The 20748-nt window shown below is 37.7% G+C and overlaps 1 protein-coding gene across 2 annotated transcripts in view; it reads right to left on the reverse strand.

The window, feature by feature from the left end:
* Nucleotides 1-20748, reverse strand: part of DNAJC1 (DnaJ heat shock protein family (Hsp40) member C1) — a 203159-nt gene that overhangs the window by 12550 nt on the left and 169861 nt on the right. For both annotated transcript variants that reach the window (XM_079912309.1, XM_079912308.1), the window contains one exon: nt 20609-20728. In XM_079912309.1, coding sequence (XP_079768435.1) covers nt 20609-20728 — 120 coding nt within the window. The remainder of the gene's footprint in view (nt 1-20608; nt 20729-20748) is intronic.

Genomic DNA, 20748 nt, shown 5'->3' on the forward strand with positions numbered 1-20748 from the left:
TCTGTAAGGTTGGTAGTGATCTCCTTTTTCATTTCTGACTGTATTGAGTCCTTTTTCTTTTTTGTCAGCCTAGTTAAATGTCTGTCAATTTTATTGATATTTTCAAAGAATCAGCTTTTGGATTCATTGACTTTTCTCTATTTCTTTTCTAGTCTTATTTCATTCATTTCTGCTCTACTTTTTTATTTCCTTTCTTCTCCTTCCTTTAAGTTTAGGTTGTCATTTTCCCATTGTCTTAATGTGGAAGATTGAATTATTGGTTTGAGGCCTTCTTTCTTAATAAAGGCATTTACAGCTATAAATTTTCCTCTACGAATTACATTAGCTGAATTTCTTAAATTTTGGTGTGTTGTGTCTTCATTTTTCATTTGTCTTTAAGAATTTTTATTCCCCTTGGAATTTCTTCTTTGATTCATTTGTTGTTTAGGAGTCTGCGGTTTAATTTAGACATATTTGTTGATTTTCCCAATTTCTTCCCTGACACTGATTTCTAATCTCATTCCTTTGGGATCAGAGAATATACTTGTATTATTTCTATCCTTTTAAACTTATTGAGGTTGTTTGATGGCCTAGCACATGGTCTATCTTGGAATATATTTCAGTTTACTTGAAGAATGTATATTCTGTTTTTGTTGGATGAGGTGTTATAGAGATGTCTGTTAGGTCTAGCTGGTTTATTATCATTCCATTTTTCCTTGTTAATCTTCTGTCTAGTTGTTTTATCCATTATTGAAAAGTGGAGGCATTGAGGTTTCCAACTCTTATTGTTGAATCATCTGTTTCTCTTTTCATCCATCTCAATTTTTGCTAAAAGTATTCTGGTGCTCTGTTATTAGATGCACATGATTTTCACTGTTATATTTTCCTGGACTGGCCTTTTAATTATTATAAAATGTTCCTCTTTATCTCTAGTAATTTTTTTGTTTTAAAGTCTACTTAATCTAATATTCGTATAGCCACTCCAGCTTTCTTACAATTGCTATTTGCATGATTATCTTTTTTCTATCCTTTTACTTTCATTTTATTTCTATTTGTGAATCTAAAGTGTGTCTCCCATAGACCACATAGAGATGAATCATGATTTTTTTTATCGTGTCGGATAATCTCTCTTTTGATTGGATTGTTTAATCCATTCACATTTAGTGTTGTTGATATAGTTGAATTTGATTTCTTTTAACTTTTAATGTCTTTTTTGTTCCTCTATTCCTCTATTATTGTTTTCTTTTGCATAAGTGAGTATTTTCTAATGTAGCATTTTAATTAATGATTTTGTTTTTTTTTTTTTTTTTACTATATTGAGTTTTGTTTTTTTTAAGAGGTTGCTCTAGGGTTTACCATATACATCTTATGACAGTCAGCTTCAGATTTATACTACCTTAATTCCAGTGATATACAGAAATGTTACTTCAGTATAGCTCTATCCCTTGGCCCCCGACCCCAGCCCCAACCCCAACCATTTTTTGGCCATGCTGCGTGTCTTGTGGGATCTTAGGTCCCTGACCAGGGATTGAACCCAGGCCCTCGGAAGTGAAAGCATGGAGTCCTAACCACTGGACTGCCAGGGAATTCCCTAGCGCTATTCCCTTTACCCCCATACTGTAGTATGGCCATTATACATATTGTATCTATTCATGTTACAAACTCAGTAATATTCTTATAATTACTACTTTACCATCTGTAATGGTTTACTCAGCCCCATACAGCTTTGCTCCCACTCACCTCCTTTGTGCTGTTATTGGCAAATATATTAGACAAATACTACCTTTCTATATGTTACAGGTCTGACAGTAACATATATCTATTATTTGATACAATTGCTTTCTAAATCAGTTAAGAAGAAAACATTTATTAATACTGTCTTTCATAATTACCTTATTACCTTCACTGGTGTTCTTTTTCATGTGGATTCAAATTACAATCTGGGGTCACTTGTTTTCAGATTGAAGAACTTCAGTTTTTGTTATCTTGAAAATGTTTTATTTTGCATTCATTTTGATAAATAGCTTTGCTGGATGTAGGATTTCTGGTTGGCAAGTTTTTCTTTGAGTACTCTGAATATGTTATTCCACTGTCCTGGCCTACGTGGTTTATGCTGAGAAGTAAGCTGTTAATCGTATTGGGGTGTGTGTGTGTGGGGGGGGGTTCCCTGTTAGTCACAAGTCACTTCTCGCTGCCTTCAAGGTTTTCTCCTTATTTTTTACTTTCAGCATTTTTATTATGATGCATCCTTTGTGGATATCTTTGAGCTTATCCGACTCAGAATTCAGCATGTTTCCTGATGTATATAGGTTAGCTTTTTTCAATGTATTTGGGAAATTTTCACCCACCATTCTTTGGATTTTTTTTCCCCTCCTTTCTCTCTCTCCTCTCCTAACTCCCATTATGTGTATGTTGGTGTGCTTAATGGTGTCTCATTTTTCTCTGAGGCTCTGTTCACTTCCTCTTTTGTTTTTCTCTCTGTTCTTCAGCTTGAATACTCTCTGTGGAGCATCTCTAGTGAATTTATTTATTTATCTCTGGCCGTGTTGGGTCTTTGTTGCTGTGTGCGGGCTTTCTCTGGCTGTGGTGAGCAGGGGCTACTCTTCATTGTGGTGTGCAGGCTTCTCTCGTTGCAGAGCACAGGCTCTAGGCACACGGGCTTCAGTAGTTGTGGCACGCGGGATGTAGACCGCAGGCTCAGTAGTTGTGGCACACGGGCTTAGTTGCTCTGCGTCATGTGGGATCTTCCCGGACCAGGGCTTGAACCCTGCATTGTCCCCTGCATTGGCAGGCAGACTCTTAACCACTGTGCCACCAGGGAAGTCCTCTAGTGAATTTTTTTTTTTTTTTTTTTTTTTGCGGTAAGTGGGCCTCTCACTGTTGTGGCCTCTCCCGTTGTGGAGCACAGGCTCCGGACGCGCAGGCTCAGCGGCCATGGCTCACGGGCCCAGCCGCTCCACGGCATGTGGGATCTTCCCGGATCGGGGCACGAACCCGTGTCCCCTGCATCGGCAGGCGGAGTCTCAACCACTGCGCCACCAGGGAAGCCCGAATTTTTAAAATTTCAATTATTGTACTTTTTAACTCCAGAATTTCCACTTGGTTCTTTTCTTTCTTTTAAAATAATTTCTATCTCTTTATTGATATTATTTGTCTGATGCAACACTGTCATTATATCTTCCCTTGTTTCTTTCATCATCCTTTCCTTCAGTTCTGTGAACATATTTACAAGGGTTACTTTGAAGTCTTTTTCTGTGAAATCTGACATTTGGTCACTCTTATACGGCAGCTTCTGTTGCCTTCTGTTTTTCTAATGTACGGGTCATATTTTCCTGTTTCTTTTCATGGCTCATTATTTTTGTTCAAAACTGAACATTTAGATAATATATTGCAGCAATTCTGGTTAGTGATTTTTCTCTCGCCACACCCTTCCCCAAGTTAGGGTCTGTCGTTGTTATTTGCATGCTTGTTTAATGGATGGCTGGATTTAGCGAAGCCTATGCCCCTCTGCCCCCTACAGCATTAAGCCTCTGATGTCGCTCCTCAGGTACTGCAGGTATGGGTATCCCCAGTCATCTTGGGATGCTAGTGGTATCTGTAGGACTCTCTTCCTCTCTTTACCTAACCACACCCATTAATAAACTACATTAACTGCTGGCTGACGCTTTATTGTTTACAAAATGCCCCAGGGTATAAACTGCTCTACAATCACATCAAATCAAATTGTGGCTTCTTTGAAGGAATGGTTTCTGAAGGCAATGTGTGATATTTATTCTGACTCCTGGAGGACTCCTCCTAGAGAAGGAGTTATTATCCATGAGTTGGTTTGAGAATCCATGGTTAGTTATTCCTTGTACTGACAGAGGATTCTGAATACAGTACATGTCTTCCTTAGCTTATGATGGAGTTACAGCCCAATAAAGTTTCAACAAGTTTCAGTGAGTTGAAAATGCTTACAATACACCTAGCCTACTGAACATCATAGCTTTTAGCCTAGCCTGCCTTAAACATGCTCAGAACACTTACATTAGCCTAAAACTTGACAAAGTCATATAACACAAAGCCTATTTTATAATAAAGTATTGAATATCTCACATAACTTACTGAATACTGTACAGAAAGTGGAAAAAAGGATGGTTGTAAGTGTGTCAGTTGTTCACCCTCATAATCGCTTGGCTGAGTGGGAGCTGCAGCTGCTGCCGCTGCCCAGCATCACGAGGAGTATGTACTGCATACGACTAACCCAGGAAAAGACCAAAATTCAGAATTCAAAGTATGGTTTCTACTGAAGGTGTATTGCTTTCGCACCATCATAAAGTTGAAAAATAGTTAAGTTGAACCACTGTAAGTAGGGGACCATCTGCATATGTCACAATCTGGCCTATCCATACCACACAAAACAAATAGCTGCTATAATCTGAGTCTTTCAGATTCTCAGTTCTAAATAATAAAACGAATGGGATGTCACTATAGTCACCTTTGAGCCAAACTTTTCTCTCACTTAAAAAGGCAACTTAGAACCTATAAGAAAGAAGCAAAAAGCACAACTGGTCAACTTTCCAATTCTATGTAGTCCAAGATTTATTTTAATGTTCTATCCTCTTTGCCAAGTCCATATCTCCTGGTGCCATGAGATGGTTGTATAACAATGATAACTCTAAGTGATCCTTTTTTTCTTGAGAATTTCTCTTCTTTTCATTAGTTTCCATCTCAGGAGAAGGCATGTATATGGCAAAATAGTTCTGTTTTGGGGGCAAATTTGGCATCCTCAGCAGATCATTTATTATTCTAGGCAGATTAAGAAGTTTCCAAATAAGTGACAGTCTAATAATAAAGCTCACTGTCCAGGGTGTCTCTGAGTATGGCAGTATGCCACTTCAGGAAAGGAAAGTCATCCTTCAGTGAGCATTGGTCACCACCAATTCTATTTCTTTCCTATAGATCTAGATAGCTTCAATTACATGGGTGTCAGTTTGCTTTTTTTTTTTTAAAGGTATAATTGACAAATAAGATTGTAAGATATTTAAAGCGAACAACATGATGATAGATGTATACATTTAAAAGGATTCCCCCTATTAAGTTAATTAACATATCGATCACCTCATATATTCACTTTTGTTGTTGAGAACATTTCAGTTCTCTCTTAGCAAACTTCAATTCTATAATACAGTGTTGTCAACTGTAGTCACTATGTTATACATTAGATCCTCAAACCTTATTCAACTTATAACTGAAAGTTTGTACCTTTTTACCAACCTCTCCCTATCTCCCCCATCTCCTAGTCCTGGCAACCACTTTTCTACAATTTTTCTATGAAGCTTTACTTTTTTTTGGCTGAATAATACTCCATTGTGTGTGTGTGTGTGTGTGTGTGTGTGTGTGTGTGTGTGTATAAACACATTTTCTGTATACATCCAGCAGTTGATGGACACTTAAGTTGTTTCCATACACTGGCTGTGGTGAATATTGTTGCTATGAAATTGGGAGTGCAGATATCTCTTGGAGATAATGATTTTGTTGCCTTTGGATATATACCCAGAAGTGGGATTACTGGATCATATAGTAGTACTATTTTTAATTTCTTGAGGAACCTTCGTACTGTTTTCCATCGTGGCTGTACAAGTTTACGTTCCCACCAAAAGTCTACAAGGGTTTTCTTTTCTCCACATCCTCACCAGCATGTTATCTCGTCTTTTTCATAACAGATATCCTAACAGGTTTGAGGTGATATCTCATTGTGGTTTTGATTTGCATTTCCTGGATGATTACTGATGTTGAACATCTTTTCATATACTTGGCCATTTATAGGTCTTCTTTGGAAAAAACGTCTATTTAGCTCTTTTGCCCATTTTAAAATTGAATTTTTTTTTTTTGGTATTGTGTTGTGTGAGATCCTTATATATTTTGGATATTAACCCCTTATTGGATGTGTCCTTTGCAAGTGTTTTCTCCCATTCCATAGGTTTTCATTTTGTTGATGGTTCCCTCGCTGTGCGGAAGCTTTTTAGTTTGATGTAGTCCCACTTATTTTTGCTTTTGTTACCTTTGCTTTTGGTGTCAAATCCAAAAAAATCAACACCAAGACTAATGTCAAGGGGCTTACTCCCTATATTTTCTGCTAGTTTTATGGTTTCAGGTCTCAGGTTCAAGTCTTTAATCCATTTTGAGTTAGTTTTTGCGTACAGTACAAGATAGAAGCCTGGTTTTATTCTTTTACGTGTGGCTGTCCAGTTTTCCCAACACCATTTATTGAAGAGACTATCCTTTTCTCATTGTATATTCTTGGCTTTGTCAAAAATTAGTTGCCTGTACTAGTAAAATAAACCAGTGGATTTATTTCTGGTCTCTCTATTCTGTTTTTAATGCCAGTACCATACTGTTTTGATTACTATCACTTTAAAAGTTGAAATCAGAAATGTGATCCCTCCAGGTTGTTCTTCCTTCTCAAGATTGCTTTGGCTATTTGGGATCTTTTGTGGTTCCATACACATTTTCAGACTGTTTATTTCAGTGAAAAATGCCATTCGAATTTTGAGAGCGTTTACACTGGATCTGTAGATTGCTTTGGGTGGTATGGACATTCTAACAATATTAAATTCTTCCAGTCATGAACACAAAATATCTTTCCATTTATTTGTGTCTCATTCAATTTCTTTCGTGAGTGTCTTGAGAGTTTTCAGTGTATAGATCATTCATCCTCTTGGTTAAATGTAAAACTAGCACTTTATTCTTTCTGATGCTATTGTAAATGGAATTAATTTCTCTTTTTGACAGTTTGTTGTTGGTGTACAGAGTTACAACTGATTTCTGTATACTGATCTTGTAGCTTACGATTTTACTGAAATAGTTCATTAATTCTAACAGTTTCGGTGGAGTCTTTAGGGTTCTCTATATGTAATATCATGTCATCTGCAAATAGAGATGACATTGGAGGTGACATATTCATCACCAAATTTATTTCTCTCTGATAGATCTAGATGACTTGGATAACATGGGTGCCAATTTAGTCATGAATGTTTAGTATTACTTCTCACCTATTCTATAATGAATTTTTCAGTTACTCATTCTGCTTTTATATCATGTGCAATTGTAGAAGGTATGGGCTCTGTCTGGCTTAATGGAGATTTATGACTTTTTTCTAGCCTCCTTTTGGGAGAAGACCTATAGGTCCATACAGACAAGACTTCTCTTCTTCCTCAGTATGTGAACAAATAATATTGTGGGCTACTGGCTTAGGTGGGCTTTTGGATAACACTACCCACATGTGTATTAACAGTTACATGGATTGTAGAATTGTAGGGAAATTTGTTTCATCATGTTCTGATTCCAAGCAGAAAATACTTTTATAATTCTTCTTCTTAATGTAGTTATACCTAAAGCTATCTTTAAAATTCTTATGAAATGGGGGCTCTGTGAGCAAATCTGGGATATATAGGTTAGGGTGGAGTGAATGAAAGAAACCTAAAATAGGTTTCATTCCTTCCAGTGAAAACACTGATGAAAGTAACAGAAAATTAATTAACAAAATGAAAACTGTATTCCATAGGGTCCAGTTAGGGTCGGTGGACAGTTACATAGTGGCACATTTCTACTCAACATACAGAAGAGTTTTCCATTTTTCTGAGCTATATAAAGTGTATACTCATATTCCTGGCATCCTCAGATAACTCAGAAAATAAATGTTGGCTATTAGTGATAACCTCAAGTCATATTTTTCAAATTCTGGCTGACTTAATGATATTTTAAGTATTCTAATAATAAAAATTATGTAACTGTGAAGTTCATTACAGTTGGACCCTGAGTAACACAGGTTTGAACTGAGCAGATCCACTTACGTGTTTTTTTTTTTTCAATAAATATGTACTAAACTACTACACAATCCACCGCTGGTTGGATCTGAGGAGGCAGAACTATGGATACACAGTTGACTGTAAAGTTATATGTGGATTTTCAACTGTGCGGGGGACTGGTGCCCCTAACTGTCATGTTGTTCAGGGATCAACTGTATTTTCATTCAGTTGTATTTAATTTTGGCCAACTTTCTGTTGAATCTAGCACTCGTTATAACCAGGAGCTACTGTAGTTTTCAAATAAAAACGGCACTCTGTTACCTGAACATTAAATAAACCACCTGAAAAATGTTTCCAGCTGGTAGAGAGCAGTGCTGTTCATTCTTATTATTTCTCCAATGTCTTTAAATTTTTCTCTGGATCCTCTGTCTGGATAGAAAATACAAGAAATAATAATAGTGTACATCTTAATCATTGACAAAGAGGGCCTTCCATTAACTTCCTGATCACCTCTGTAAGTAATGTAGATGGCCAATTACTGGGAGAAAATACTTATGCCAACAGACAATAGTGTAGTTTTGCAGATATTTTTAGTCTATCAGCAAGATATTGCAACAAGCCAACATACATTCACCCACTTTCCTCTTTTTTAAATGGGTTACCCAAATTTTTAGCACAAGGAAGCAATTTTACATTGCATTAGCAAATTAGCATCTGCTCAAGGGTCACCATCTATTGACTCGCTGCATCTCTAAGCTATACATAAGACAGAGTTAAGCAAATAATTCAGGGTAATAAAAGAAATCCCACCATAAAGTACGATGCTATCCCCAGACCACAGATTATACTGTGAGAAACCAGTTCCTTCATGAATAAAACATCCATGGTATTCAAAGTGAATATCACTGTAACTAGTAAATTAGATCTAGACTTTAAAGTGGATACTGTCCTCTTGGTAAGATACAGGGTTCTGATGAGTGAGTACAAATTACAAACTCAATATATTAGTAATATAGGACACTAAATAAGATCCAGGAGAAAACATATAAGAATGGTAAATGGGAGATATATATAGAAAAATTTTCATGCAATCTGCAAGTATGCTTTGCTTGAATGAATCACTGAGGAAATGAACAAGTGTTCAGTTAGAGCTTAACGAAATGCTGAATATTTCTGTGGTTCAAATATTCAAAGGAAAGCAACTGCTTTTGGAGCTCTCTGGAGTTCCAGCCCCATGGACTGGCCAGTGTCTTGGGACATGAAATACCTTGCTCTCAAATTTATCCTCCTTTGGCCCAGAACCTCAGAAAACCAAGAGATTTCACTTTGAAGATGATATTTGATCTAGGGCATGGCTGACAAAGAATAGTGCTGTCCTACACACAGGGTTAAGGTGTAAAAATCAAGTCTTTGCTGAACTAAGAGGACAGTGTGGCTTAAATAAGAGTCAAACAATCTGGGTTCTAGTTCCAGGCTGCCATTAACTAGCTCTGTGGCCTTGAACTTTTTTTTTTTTTTTTTTTTTGCGGTACGCGGGCCTCTCACTGTTGTGGCCTCTCCCGTTGCGGAGCACAGGCTCTGGATGCGCAGGCTCAGCGGCCATGGCTCACGGGCCCAGCCACTCCACGGCATGTGGGATCTTCCCGGACCGGGGCACGAATCCGTGTCCCCTGCATCAGCAGGTGGACTCTCAACCACTGCGCCACCAGGGAAGCCCATGGCCTTGAACTTTTATTTCTTTCTAGAACGCACATCTGTAATAAGTGATTATTATAGTGATTTACAATTGTGTAATGGTTCATAATAACAAAGTATTTTCATGACGCTATCACATTTCACCTGCCAGATACCCCGTGAAATTCATATCACAGGCGAAGAAACTGAAGCTCAGAGTGACATGGGGACCTACAAAATCACACAGCCCATAAAATGGTAGCATAGGACACCAAAGCCAGGTTTTCTTTTAAATTCTGTTCTCTTTCCACTTTACTTCTTTATCCGTAAAACAAAAGATTGCATTAATGGTTTCTTTTTAAATCAAATATTCTGTGATTCACTAGATGTGACATTATTTTAGTATTATTATTTTTTTGGCTGCACCACGTGGCACGTGGAATCTTATTTCCCCAACCAGGGACTGAACCCGGGCCCTCTGCAGTGAGAGTGCGGAGTCCTAACCACTGGACTGCCAGGGAATTCCCTAGATGTGGTATTATTAATGAACTATCTTTCAATTTAGGTGAATTACCAAAGATTTATTAAGTATTGACTTAGCATATCACTATACTGAGAACAGTGGTGTATGTATAAGACCTAGTATTATCCACCTCAAGGAGCTTCCAACGTGGTTATTCCCTTGCATACTCATTCAACAGATTTCCAATTAATTAGGACTGTGCTTATAAGAAAGAAAATCATTGTTTACTGCTTTAAAAGTTTTTTACTTCTAAATCAATGTTGGCTAAAGTAAGGAAAGAGCAATCCAAAACAGGCTTGTGTACTGACAGTTTGGGAGTCTGGCCTCACCTCTCATGAAGGCCAATTCTGTACTACTTTACCCGAGTTACTGCCAATCACCAACTAGGTGAATTCAGTAAAGATTCAAGCCCTTTGTACTTTGATTTCCCCAGTGTGTGTCACAGAGATCTGTTGGTGATACCTGTCACCCTATTGATGTATAAACAGGCTGGGTGGATATCTTGTTTCTCTCTCTCCACTATTCTGTTTGCCCCTCCTTAAGCTGTGTCCTCTGTGGAAGAAGACAACTGAACCAGATAAAAGAAGGACATTCTCTGGACAAGGGTCTGCAAGTAGTTGTTATTACTTTGCTAGAACATTCAAATTAGCCCTCAAGGCCCTTTGATGGGGGAATATAGACAAGCAAAAATATTAATAGATGGCTCTAGAATTCTACTAGTAAAGCTGTTTTCGGTGAGGGGATGGTCTGGCAAGTGTTTCAGTAGAGGCTGAATGTTCCTACTGCCCTCCCGGCCTAGCTGTCGGCTGTCAAGTACCTTACTGTTTTGATTACCATAGCTTAATAACATATTTTGAAAACAGGACATGTGATGCCTCCAAGCTTTGTTCTCTATCCAGATTGTTCTGGCTATTTGGGGGTCCATTGTGGTTCCATACAAATTTTAGGATTTTTTTTCTATTTCTGTAAATCAGTAAAGCTTTTATAATAAAAAAAAAATTAAAAAGAACAAGGTAGGCCTATATATACTGACATGGAAAGATACAAAATATTTTTTCTTTAGATTTTTAAAAGTAGTTTTAAAAATCAAGGTAATACATGCACACAGCTTTAAAAAAAAGAAAGTCAGTTTACAACCAGGGCTTCTGATGAAAAGCCATGTACCCTACACCCAGAACATGCATTTCTGTTCACAGTCTTTTTTTGAAATTTTTGAAATTTTAAAATATTTTTTCTGAGCATTGTTTTTTTAACCATTAAAAAAAATTGAAGTATAAATTTACAATGTTGTGTTGGTTTCGGGTGTACAGCAAAGTGACCTGGTTACACACACACACACACACACACACACACACACTTTTCAGATTCTTTTCCATTATAGGTTATTACAGGATATTGAATATAGTTCCCTGTGCTATACAGTAATATAGCTATAAATAATAGCTATACTATTATTTTATATATAGTAGTGTGTATATGTTAATCCCAAGCTCCTAATTTATCTCCCCCCTGCCATTTCCTTTGGTAACCATGAGTTTGTTATCTATGTCTGTGAGTCTGTTTCTGTTTTGTAAATAACTTCATTTATACAATTTTTAAAGATTCCACATATAAGTGATATATGATATTTGTCTTTCTCTGACTTACTTCACTAGTATGATAATCTTTAGGCTCATCCATGTTGCTGCAGATGGCATTATTTCATTCTTTTTCATGGCTGGTAACATTCCATTGTGTTCATATACCACATCTTTATCTATTCATCTGTCAATGGACACTTAGGTTGCTTCCATGTCTTGGCTATTGTAAACAGTGCTGCTATGAACACTGGGGTGCATGTATCTTTTCGAATTAGAGTTTTTGTCAGTTCTGGATATATGCCCAGGAGTGGGACTGCTGGATCGTATGGTAGCTCTATTTTTAGTTTTTTAAGGAACCTCCATACTGTTCTCCATAGTGGCTGCACCAATTTACATTCCCACCAGCAGTGTAGGAGGGTTCCCTTTTCTCCACACTCTCTCCAGCATTTTTATTATTTGTAGAGTTTTTAATGATGGCCATTCTGACCAGTGTGAGGTGATACCTCATTGTAGTTTTGATTTGCATTTCTCTAATAATTAGTGATACTGAGTGTCTTTTCATGTGCCTGTTGGCCATCTGTATGTTCACAGTTCTTCTGATGCTTGCAAGTACACATAATTAACTAACAGGCTTTTGGTATATTATATCCTGAATTCAGCCTCTTTTTCCCACCTCTACCAATAAGCCCTGGTCCAAACCACCACTGTCTTTTGCAGGGACAACTGAAATAGCCTCTTACTTGGCCTGCCTTCCTGCTCCCACACTTGCCCTGCCACAGCATCTTCTCCACAGAGAAGTCAGAATGACCCTTTTAGATCTTGCACTCCTTTGCTCAAAATCTGGTGCTTTCCTGTCTCACTCAGAGTAAAATCCAAAATCTTTACCTTGACCAAGGAGGTCCTAGGTGTTCTGGTCCTCCACTATCTCTTGGCCTCATCTTCTGTAATCCCCCCTGCTCACTCCTCGTCAGCCGTATTGACCTCTTTGCTGGACTCTGCACACCCAAAGCAGGCTCTTGCCTCAAAGCCTTTGCAACTGCTGTTCTCTCCACCTGGAACGCTTTCTCAGACAACCTCGCTCCCTCAGTTGCTTTGTGCCTCTGCTCAAATGTTACCTCTTCGAGAGGACTTTCCTCAGAATCCCACTTGAAATTGCACTCCCTAGGTTAGGTCTCTAACCTCTTACTCTGCTTTATTTTTCTTCATGGAGCTTGTCACTGTTTACAATTTTTATTTTACTCCGTATGTTCGTGTTCTTTCCATTGTGCTTCCCTGCCATTCTTTAGGGCAACTGTCTTTGCCTGCATGGTCGCAGCTGAGCGGCAGGCAAATTGGTACTCCAGTTCAGTGGGAGGGAAAAGTGAGCAAGAGCTCCTAGAGACACACATTACTTCAGTTATGTCCCTCTGAGAAGAAATTAGTAACCTAGCCATAGCAGAGCTTGGAGGGCTTGGAAGTGCAGTGTTGCTGGGCAAATGTGTGCCTGCCTTCTCTATTACTAGAAAAGGGGATAACGTATTTTGATGGACAACTTGCCATAGTCTTCCACAATCTGTTGATTTTAAAAATTGAAAAACCATCTGAAAGTATATAAAATGTTTAAAATATAGCCATTATGTAAGATCTTACATAACTGTGATATGGTAAACATTACTCACTGTAGAGGTAAGTACTGCACTGTGATCGCACTTCTTGTGTCACTTAAAGGAGAATGTTCTCAGTGTCAGATTCTTTTGCTGTTTCTATCGTTCCACTTTTTTACTGCACAGGCAGATTGCGGTTTCTATAAGTTGAAGGTTTGTGGCAACTCTGTTGACAAAGTCTGTGGGCACCATTCTCCCAGTAGCATCTGCTCATTTTGTGTCTCTGTGTCACATTTTGGTAATTCTCACAATATTTCACACTTTTTCATTATTATTATATTTGTTATGGCGATCTGTGGTCTTTGATGTTACTACTGCAAAAAGATTATGACTCCCTGAAGGCTCAGATGATGGTTAGCATTTTTTTTAGCAATAAACTATCTTTAATTAAGGTATGTATATTTTTTGGACATAATGCTATCGCACACTTAACAGACTACAATATAGTGTAAACCAAAAAAATTCATGTAGGTCACTTTATTGTGATATTTGCTTTATTTCGGTGGTCTGGAACTGAAACTGAGGTATGGCTGAACTTAAATTTGGACTATGCCTTTTTTGTATGGTTTTCTGTTGGTGGAGTTTCTAGTTGCCTTTTGTTCACGTGGTTGCTCTCTCACAGTCTTTTGTTCTCCTGCTCCAGCGTGGACTTTCTGCACTCTTCGCCTGCTGTATTGCCGTGGGGTCTCAGGATTTCCATTCACTGGGCTCAGTCCACTATTCCGAGGATTCTGTGTCTTCCTCTTTGGTGACTTATCCCTCATTTGCTGGAGTGTGCAGTCTCAGGAAACTGTCTTAAGAATGAGAGGTCAATACGTGAGGACCCCACGTATTGACCATCATAGCTGGTTGGTCTGTTCTAGATTCAGAACCCTTCTGCCTTGAACTGTGAGGGCAATGTTCTCTTGTCTCCCGGAATCTAGTGCTGCCAAGCAATCTGCTCTCACTCTGACCTGCCTTACTTTGGAGGCTTCTTCTCCTTAGAAGCTTTAAAGATCTTCTGTGTAGTCTCAGTGTTCATGCGTTGTTGGTCTCAGGTGTTTCTTCGTCCTGGAAAACTTCATTGTATCATTTATTGAAAAATGCTCTCATGTCTGTTTTCTCTGTCTAACTGGAACTCCTTTTAATCAGATTTTGACCTTTTGGACTGATTCCCTGTATTTCTTGTCTTTTTGTTCTGCTCTCTAGGAGATTTTCCAGATGATAATTTTCAACCATTCTACTTCATTTATTTGGATACTTATTTTTGTTCTGATTTTTTTCCATAGCACACTTTTTTGTTTTATGAATTCAGTATTTTCATGACTCTCTAGATCAGGGGTCCCCAACCCCTGATTAGGACCGGCCACACTGCAGGAGGTGAGCAGCAGGCAAGTGAGTGAGGCATCTCACTTCTTCTGACGCTCCCCACCGCTCCCCATTGCTCACATTACTGCCTGAACCATCCCCCCAGCCCCATGTGTGGAAAAACTGTCTTCCACGAAACGGGTCCCTGGTGCCAAAAAGGTTGGGGACCGCTGCTCTAGATGTTAGAAGGTAGGTATAATGAACTAATTCTAGAAGGCTGGTATAACCCTACCTAAAGATATCCAATTAACAAAACACCAAGAATTCTAGAATATTTTTACTTTAAGATATATAAATGCAAGAATCCTAAATAAATTAACAAATCAAATCCAGCTGTTTATTGAAAGAATAATATTATATGACCAAGTAAACTTTATCTTAGAAATACAAAGGGGGACCTTAGTAATATATTCATCCTTATTAGGTCATATGATCATGTCAAGGGATGTTGAAGAAACCACTGTTAAAATTTCACATCTATAAATTAGAATTGGAAAAATTAAAGTGAAGAAAATTTCCCTAGCATAATAATGGATTTCTCATATCAATGACTAATATTAAAATTAATGACCAAACATTAGGTTTTCTTATTAAAATGTTGAGCAAAAAGTCTACATGAATCACTCTTACTATAATATATCTCTGGAATTGTTCGCTAATACACTCAATATAACAGAAGAAAATGGCAAAGTATTATTTGCAGAAGGTAGGACTTCCCTGGTGGCACAGTGGTTAAGAATATGCTTGCCAATGCAGGGGACATAGGTTCGAGCCCTGGTCCAGGAAGATCCCACATGCTGCAGAGCAGCTAAGCCCATGTGCTGCAACTACTGAGCCTGCGCTCTAGAGCCCATGAGCCACAACTACTGAAGCCTGTGCGCCTAGAGCCCATGCTCTGCAACGAGAGAAGCCACCTCACGGAGAAGCCCGTGCGCTGCAACAAAGACCCAACAACACAGCCAAAAAAACAACAACAAAAAACGGTAGGACTATCTATCCTCGAATTATAATGAATTAACACAAACTCTATTCGAAATAAGACCAGTAAGTAAGGAGGCAAGTTATAAAAATCAGTGCCATTGCACGTTTCACTTACTTGGTGAGCAATGATGGAAAGAAAACAAACGTTCTGTGTTTATGAGACTATGAGGAAGTGTCCTCTCATACCACCAGGGGCACTGTATAATATTATCACCTCTCTGGAGGCCAATTTTAGAGTCACCAAAGGTTCTAAAAACATCCATAGTCTTGAATCAAGCTTCTCTACTCCTAGGCATACAAGCTAAGGAAACAGATATAAATGGAAAGATGAATGAAGAAAAAAAGGGAAGCAATTTAAGTGACAATCACCTGGGTGCTCCTTAATTATATCCAGACAACATGGAGTATTGTACAGGTGTTTAGAAAGATGACGTGGATCTTTGTTGTGGAAAGAAGCTTATAGCAAAGTGAAAAGGGCAGGATACAGATTAATACTGTTAAAATTATGTAGTCATATGCCTATATAAGAAGACTAAAGTCTGGAATGACATACAACAAAGTGTGTGTGCGTGAGAGAGAGATTTGATAACACATTATTATCATCTATTAATGTCAGATTGAAAACTGATTATTAGATTTTAGTGACTCATCTAGCAAGCAGAATGGTATAAAGGACCCCTTCCTTTTTAAAAATTTAAGTACCCTTGAAGGTCGTGGGGTTGAGCAGGTGGGGGAGCGAGAGGAGCGGAGATGAGGCTGCTCTGGAGAACCGCTGTGGCAGGGAGCCCGATGCAGGGGGTGGCGACAGTTCTTGTCCCCTTTACAGCCTGTGTAGGACTAGTCTGACTCTAAATAAAAGTAATAGCAATGATACATTTGCCCAAATATATACGAGTTAAATTGCTGAATTCTACTCTGGATAAACACAAGGAATGTTATTAGCTTTGTTAAATAATTAATGCAAAGTCTATTTTAACTGAGATGTACCTAAACTGTAACAACTACTTTACTACTGATGAAGTATTTTAAATGTTAATATATGCCTTTCAGCATTATATATACTATATGTTTAGTTCACTGACAAAAGTTTATTTTCTATTGAATAATCTGCTTACATTTTTTGAAACAACTGCCATAATAACATATAAATATTCCCCCAACAGGTATCTCCTCTCTAGTTGTGGCTATATAAAATAAAATTGGTAATTTTATTATTCTCCCTCCTTTTCACCTGCATATGAAATGCTTCTCTAACTACACATCTCACGGTGGCATTAAGCTAATTACAAAAGTCTGTTTGTTTAAATCTATCCACCTATCTTTTGTTTTGCTACCTACCTGGGCCTTTTCCAAGCAGGCAGAACATCTCCAATCAGTCTGTTATCACAACTAGGATGCAGGAGCTTAGTGACTATGGAGAGGGGCAGAATCAGTTTACATCCTTACAGGCAAGAGAATGATATTACTGCACAAGCAAGAAATGTGAGGCTTCCTGACCTTAATTTAGAAAACCTGCAGTTAATAATCACACTAAAGTTGGTTTTACATGCCAGACAGGTTTTGTTTCCTGTTTTTAAAATTTGAGTGTTCTTTGTGGTTACCAAAATTATTTGCTAAAAGGCATATATTAACATTTAAAATATCGCATCTATAATAAAGTAAGTCTTACGGTTTAGGTATATCTGAGTTAAAATATACTTTGCTTTTGCATTGTTTTTTTTTACAAAGCTAATAACAAATTCTTTGTATTTATCCGGAGTAGTATTTAGCAATTTAACTAGTGAATTATGACAATTAATACACTGAAAACTCCTTTCTTAATTGAGGAACAAAATGGGTTTTTCACTGTAATCTGTCAACCCAAATAAGGAACATATAGATTCCACCACGGCACACTGTCACCCCTCCCAAAAAGGTCAATTGTTTCTCGAAGGAAAGAGAACTCAGCCTGAAGCTACACATTTAGCAAGGAAAACGGGTCAAAGAACAGATGGTGCAGAGCTGGGGTGAATTGGTACAGGTGATCCGGTCGGTATGTAGAGGTTCCAATAACAGCAAACTCAACTTGGTTTCTTTTTCATAGTGGAACACTTAATGAAAACAAATCTAATTAACACCATACGCCAAAAAAGAAGTATAAGTGATCTTCTAAAGTGTGGTTAGCTTTCACTTAACATTCTACTAAAGGAACTGTATTAGCCAAACCCATCTTAGCTGCTTCAGTGTAACTCACTGTGTGTTCGGTAAAATGAGTTTTGTCTTCAGACACTTGTTCTCTTTTAGAGAGAGAGTGCTTTACAGTTTGTGTTTGTGTGTATGGTACTGAAATGTAGTTACTGAAATGAAACGTACAGTCTAGCTATGGAGATGATGCTCACAGAATGAAAATACAGTGTGAGTCTATATATGTATATACTGATATAGAAGAAAAGTTACAGTGGCACTTTTGGTGCCCAAAATTTTAGGTTTACTAAGTATTTCCAAGGTACTTTTGGTATTATGAAAATAGAACTAATACTTGGAGGGGGAAAAAAATATCTCAAAAAGTCATGTTTGGGGGCTTCCCTGGTGGTGCAGTGGTTGAGAGTCTGCCTGCCGATGCAGGGGACACAGGTTCATGCCCCGGTCCGGGAAGATCCCACATGCCACGGAGCGGCTAGGCCCGTGTGCTATGGCCGCTAAGCCTGCGCGTCCGGAGCCTGTGCTCTGCAACGGGAGAGGCCACAACAGTGAGAGGCCCGCGTACCGCAAAAAAAAAAAAAAAAAAAAAAAAAAAATCATGTTTGCTACTTCCATGATAAAAGGAAAAAATATCTATTACATGGAATCAGTCTTCCTTGGGTAAGTACAGAAGAAGAAGAAGAAAAAAACTATGGGATGAATTTGCAAAAGTGTGAAAAGATGCCTTTACCTACACCAAGGCTGCACTAAGACTGCTCTTGTAAGTTACGTCAATTTTCGAGATCTATGATACTAAACAGCCATCCCAAGGCTCTGTTGGTTACATCACGTATATTAGCATTTAAACTTTCATCTCGCTCCTCTTAAAAATATAGATTAAAAATTTAACCAGATTTTAATGACAACAACAAAGTAAAATATTGCTCTATTCAATTTCTTATCTGCCTTTGGAATTATTAACTATAATGTCTCATAGAAATATTATTTAAAAAGTTAAAGGCAGTGTTGGGACTTCCCTGGTGATGCAGTAGTTAAGAATCCGCCTGCCAATGCGGGGGACATGGGTTCGAGCCCTGGTCCGGGGAGATCTCGTATGCCGCGGAGCAACTGAGCCCGTGCACCACAACTACTGAAGCCTGCGCACCTAGAGCCCGTGCTCTGCAACAAGAGAAGCCACCGCAATGAGAAGCCCGCGCACCGCAACGAAGAGTACCCCCGCTTGCCGCAAACTAGAAAAAGCCTGCATGCAGCAACGAAGACTCAATGTAGCCATAAATAAATAAAAAGTTAAAGGCAGTGCTATCTTCAACAGAGACACTAAGTTAGTTAGTGAACTATTCTCTCTCATCAACCAATTGAACTACAAGTTTTGAGGCCCTTTTAAACCAATGCCTGTTTTGTAACTTTCTAAAAAGTATTTCAGTCATTTTTGTTAATCACTATATTAACAGTAATTATACATTTAGAGGATCATAGTACTTAAAACATCAGTAACCATGGAACATCTTTAACCTGGTCAGATATTTACTGATAAGGCATTATTAGATCTTTTACAACCTTGCAACAAGATAAAATGCACATCCCAGTAACATTCTTAGCAGAGGAAAAGGTATCCTTATGGTTTTCCTCCAGTAACCTAAGATAACGGGTCTCATCATGAAATAGCCAAAAAAACAGTTACAAGATACAAGGGCTAACTTTCCACATGATCAGACTAACTCTTAAGTCGAAATCATGTAAAACATCTTACAAAAATTTGTGTCTTTAAAATGTGATTTTAAAAAGTTCTACCATATGGTAGTAAAAACATTCCTATATAATTTAAAATTCTCAAAGCAGCTCCTATCTGAAACAGAAAAAAAAAAAAAAGAAAAAAAACCCAAGAAAAAAAAATGACAGTAATACGTATTATTTGTTTCTAAATTAAAAGGTTATTTTTTTGGTGGTTGTGCTTATTAATCATTTTGCAGGGTTTTTAAATTGTTCATTATCAAAAAAGGCCCAAAGTATACTAATACAATTGAAGAGAACATAAGAAATCTGAATCTTTGCTTTCAGTATCCTTAGATATTTTAGAGCTATAGGATTTATTTTAAAGTAAATTCAGTAAATATTTACTATCATTTATGAAAATGAGGATCATATTGATGAAAATAAAGACCTCCATTTCAAGTAAACATTTACTGAATATTTAGTATATATCAGGTGCTCTAGTAGGTGCTTTTATAAGATTCTCTGCCCTATATTTCTAAAGTGTTAAATCGAAAACTTTCCCGGTAAACACTGTCTTTTAAATGGTAGGTATTACTGGTCACATATAATCATATATAAATTAAATATATATTGTTTATAGTATATATATAAATCTATAGTTATACACTTCTAATGTACATTATATATAATTATAAAGCTATATGCATAGAACAATTTTTTGGTTAAACAACTTGTCAAAATGAATCGTAGGTATCATCCTTGAAATAAAAACATTATAGGACTATTGCTCATTTAATTAATGCAAACCACCTGTCAACTACCTATAGCAATCTGTACTTCAGTGTTAAAAAGATCCAGCTGAAATGTAACTTCTCTAATTCTGATCAGAGAACTATTTTTTTCCCCCACAGCTAAAGGGGTCACTCGAAACAAAAACTAGCATTGTTTTTCTGTGATTAGGTTACAGTAGCTTAAGTCTCTAAACACCAGAATGCCTCACACAGCTGTTAATTGTAGACCAGGGGACTAGCTGACATCTGCTTCTTGCTTATTTTGTTAACGGTTCACTTCCAGGTCCTTAAAAAGATTGTAGGCTTTCTCCAAAGATAATGTTGGACGCATCTATGTCTGCCTTCTACATAGTTGGCTTATTCTGGTTTGTCACTCTCCATACAGTGCAAATCTGAGTGAACTCACATCTGTCACCGATCGACCCAATTCGTGGGCAATCTTTTCCCATCGACCTGGGGTTCCTCCTGGGAACTTAACCATACTTCTTGTCAGCTGGCTGAGGTCCTCTTCTGTCCATTCAGGTGCCTGCAAAACATTAAAGAAAA

This window comes from Stenella coeruleoalba (genome assembly GCF_951394435.1).
Source record: "Stenella coeruleoalba genome assembly, chromosome: 2".
NCBI classification, from domain to species: domain Eukaryota; kingdom Metazoa; phylum Chordata; class Mammalia; order Artiodactyla; family Delphinidae; genus Stenella; species Stenella coeruleoalba.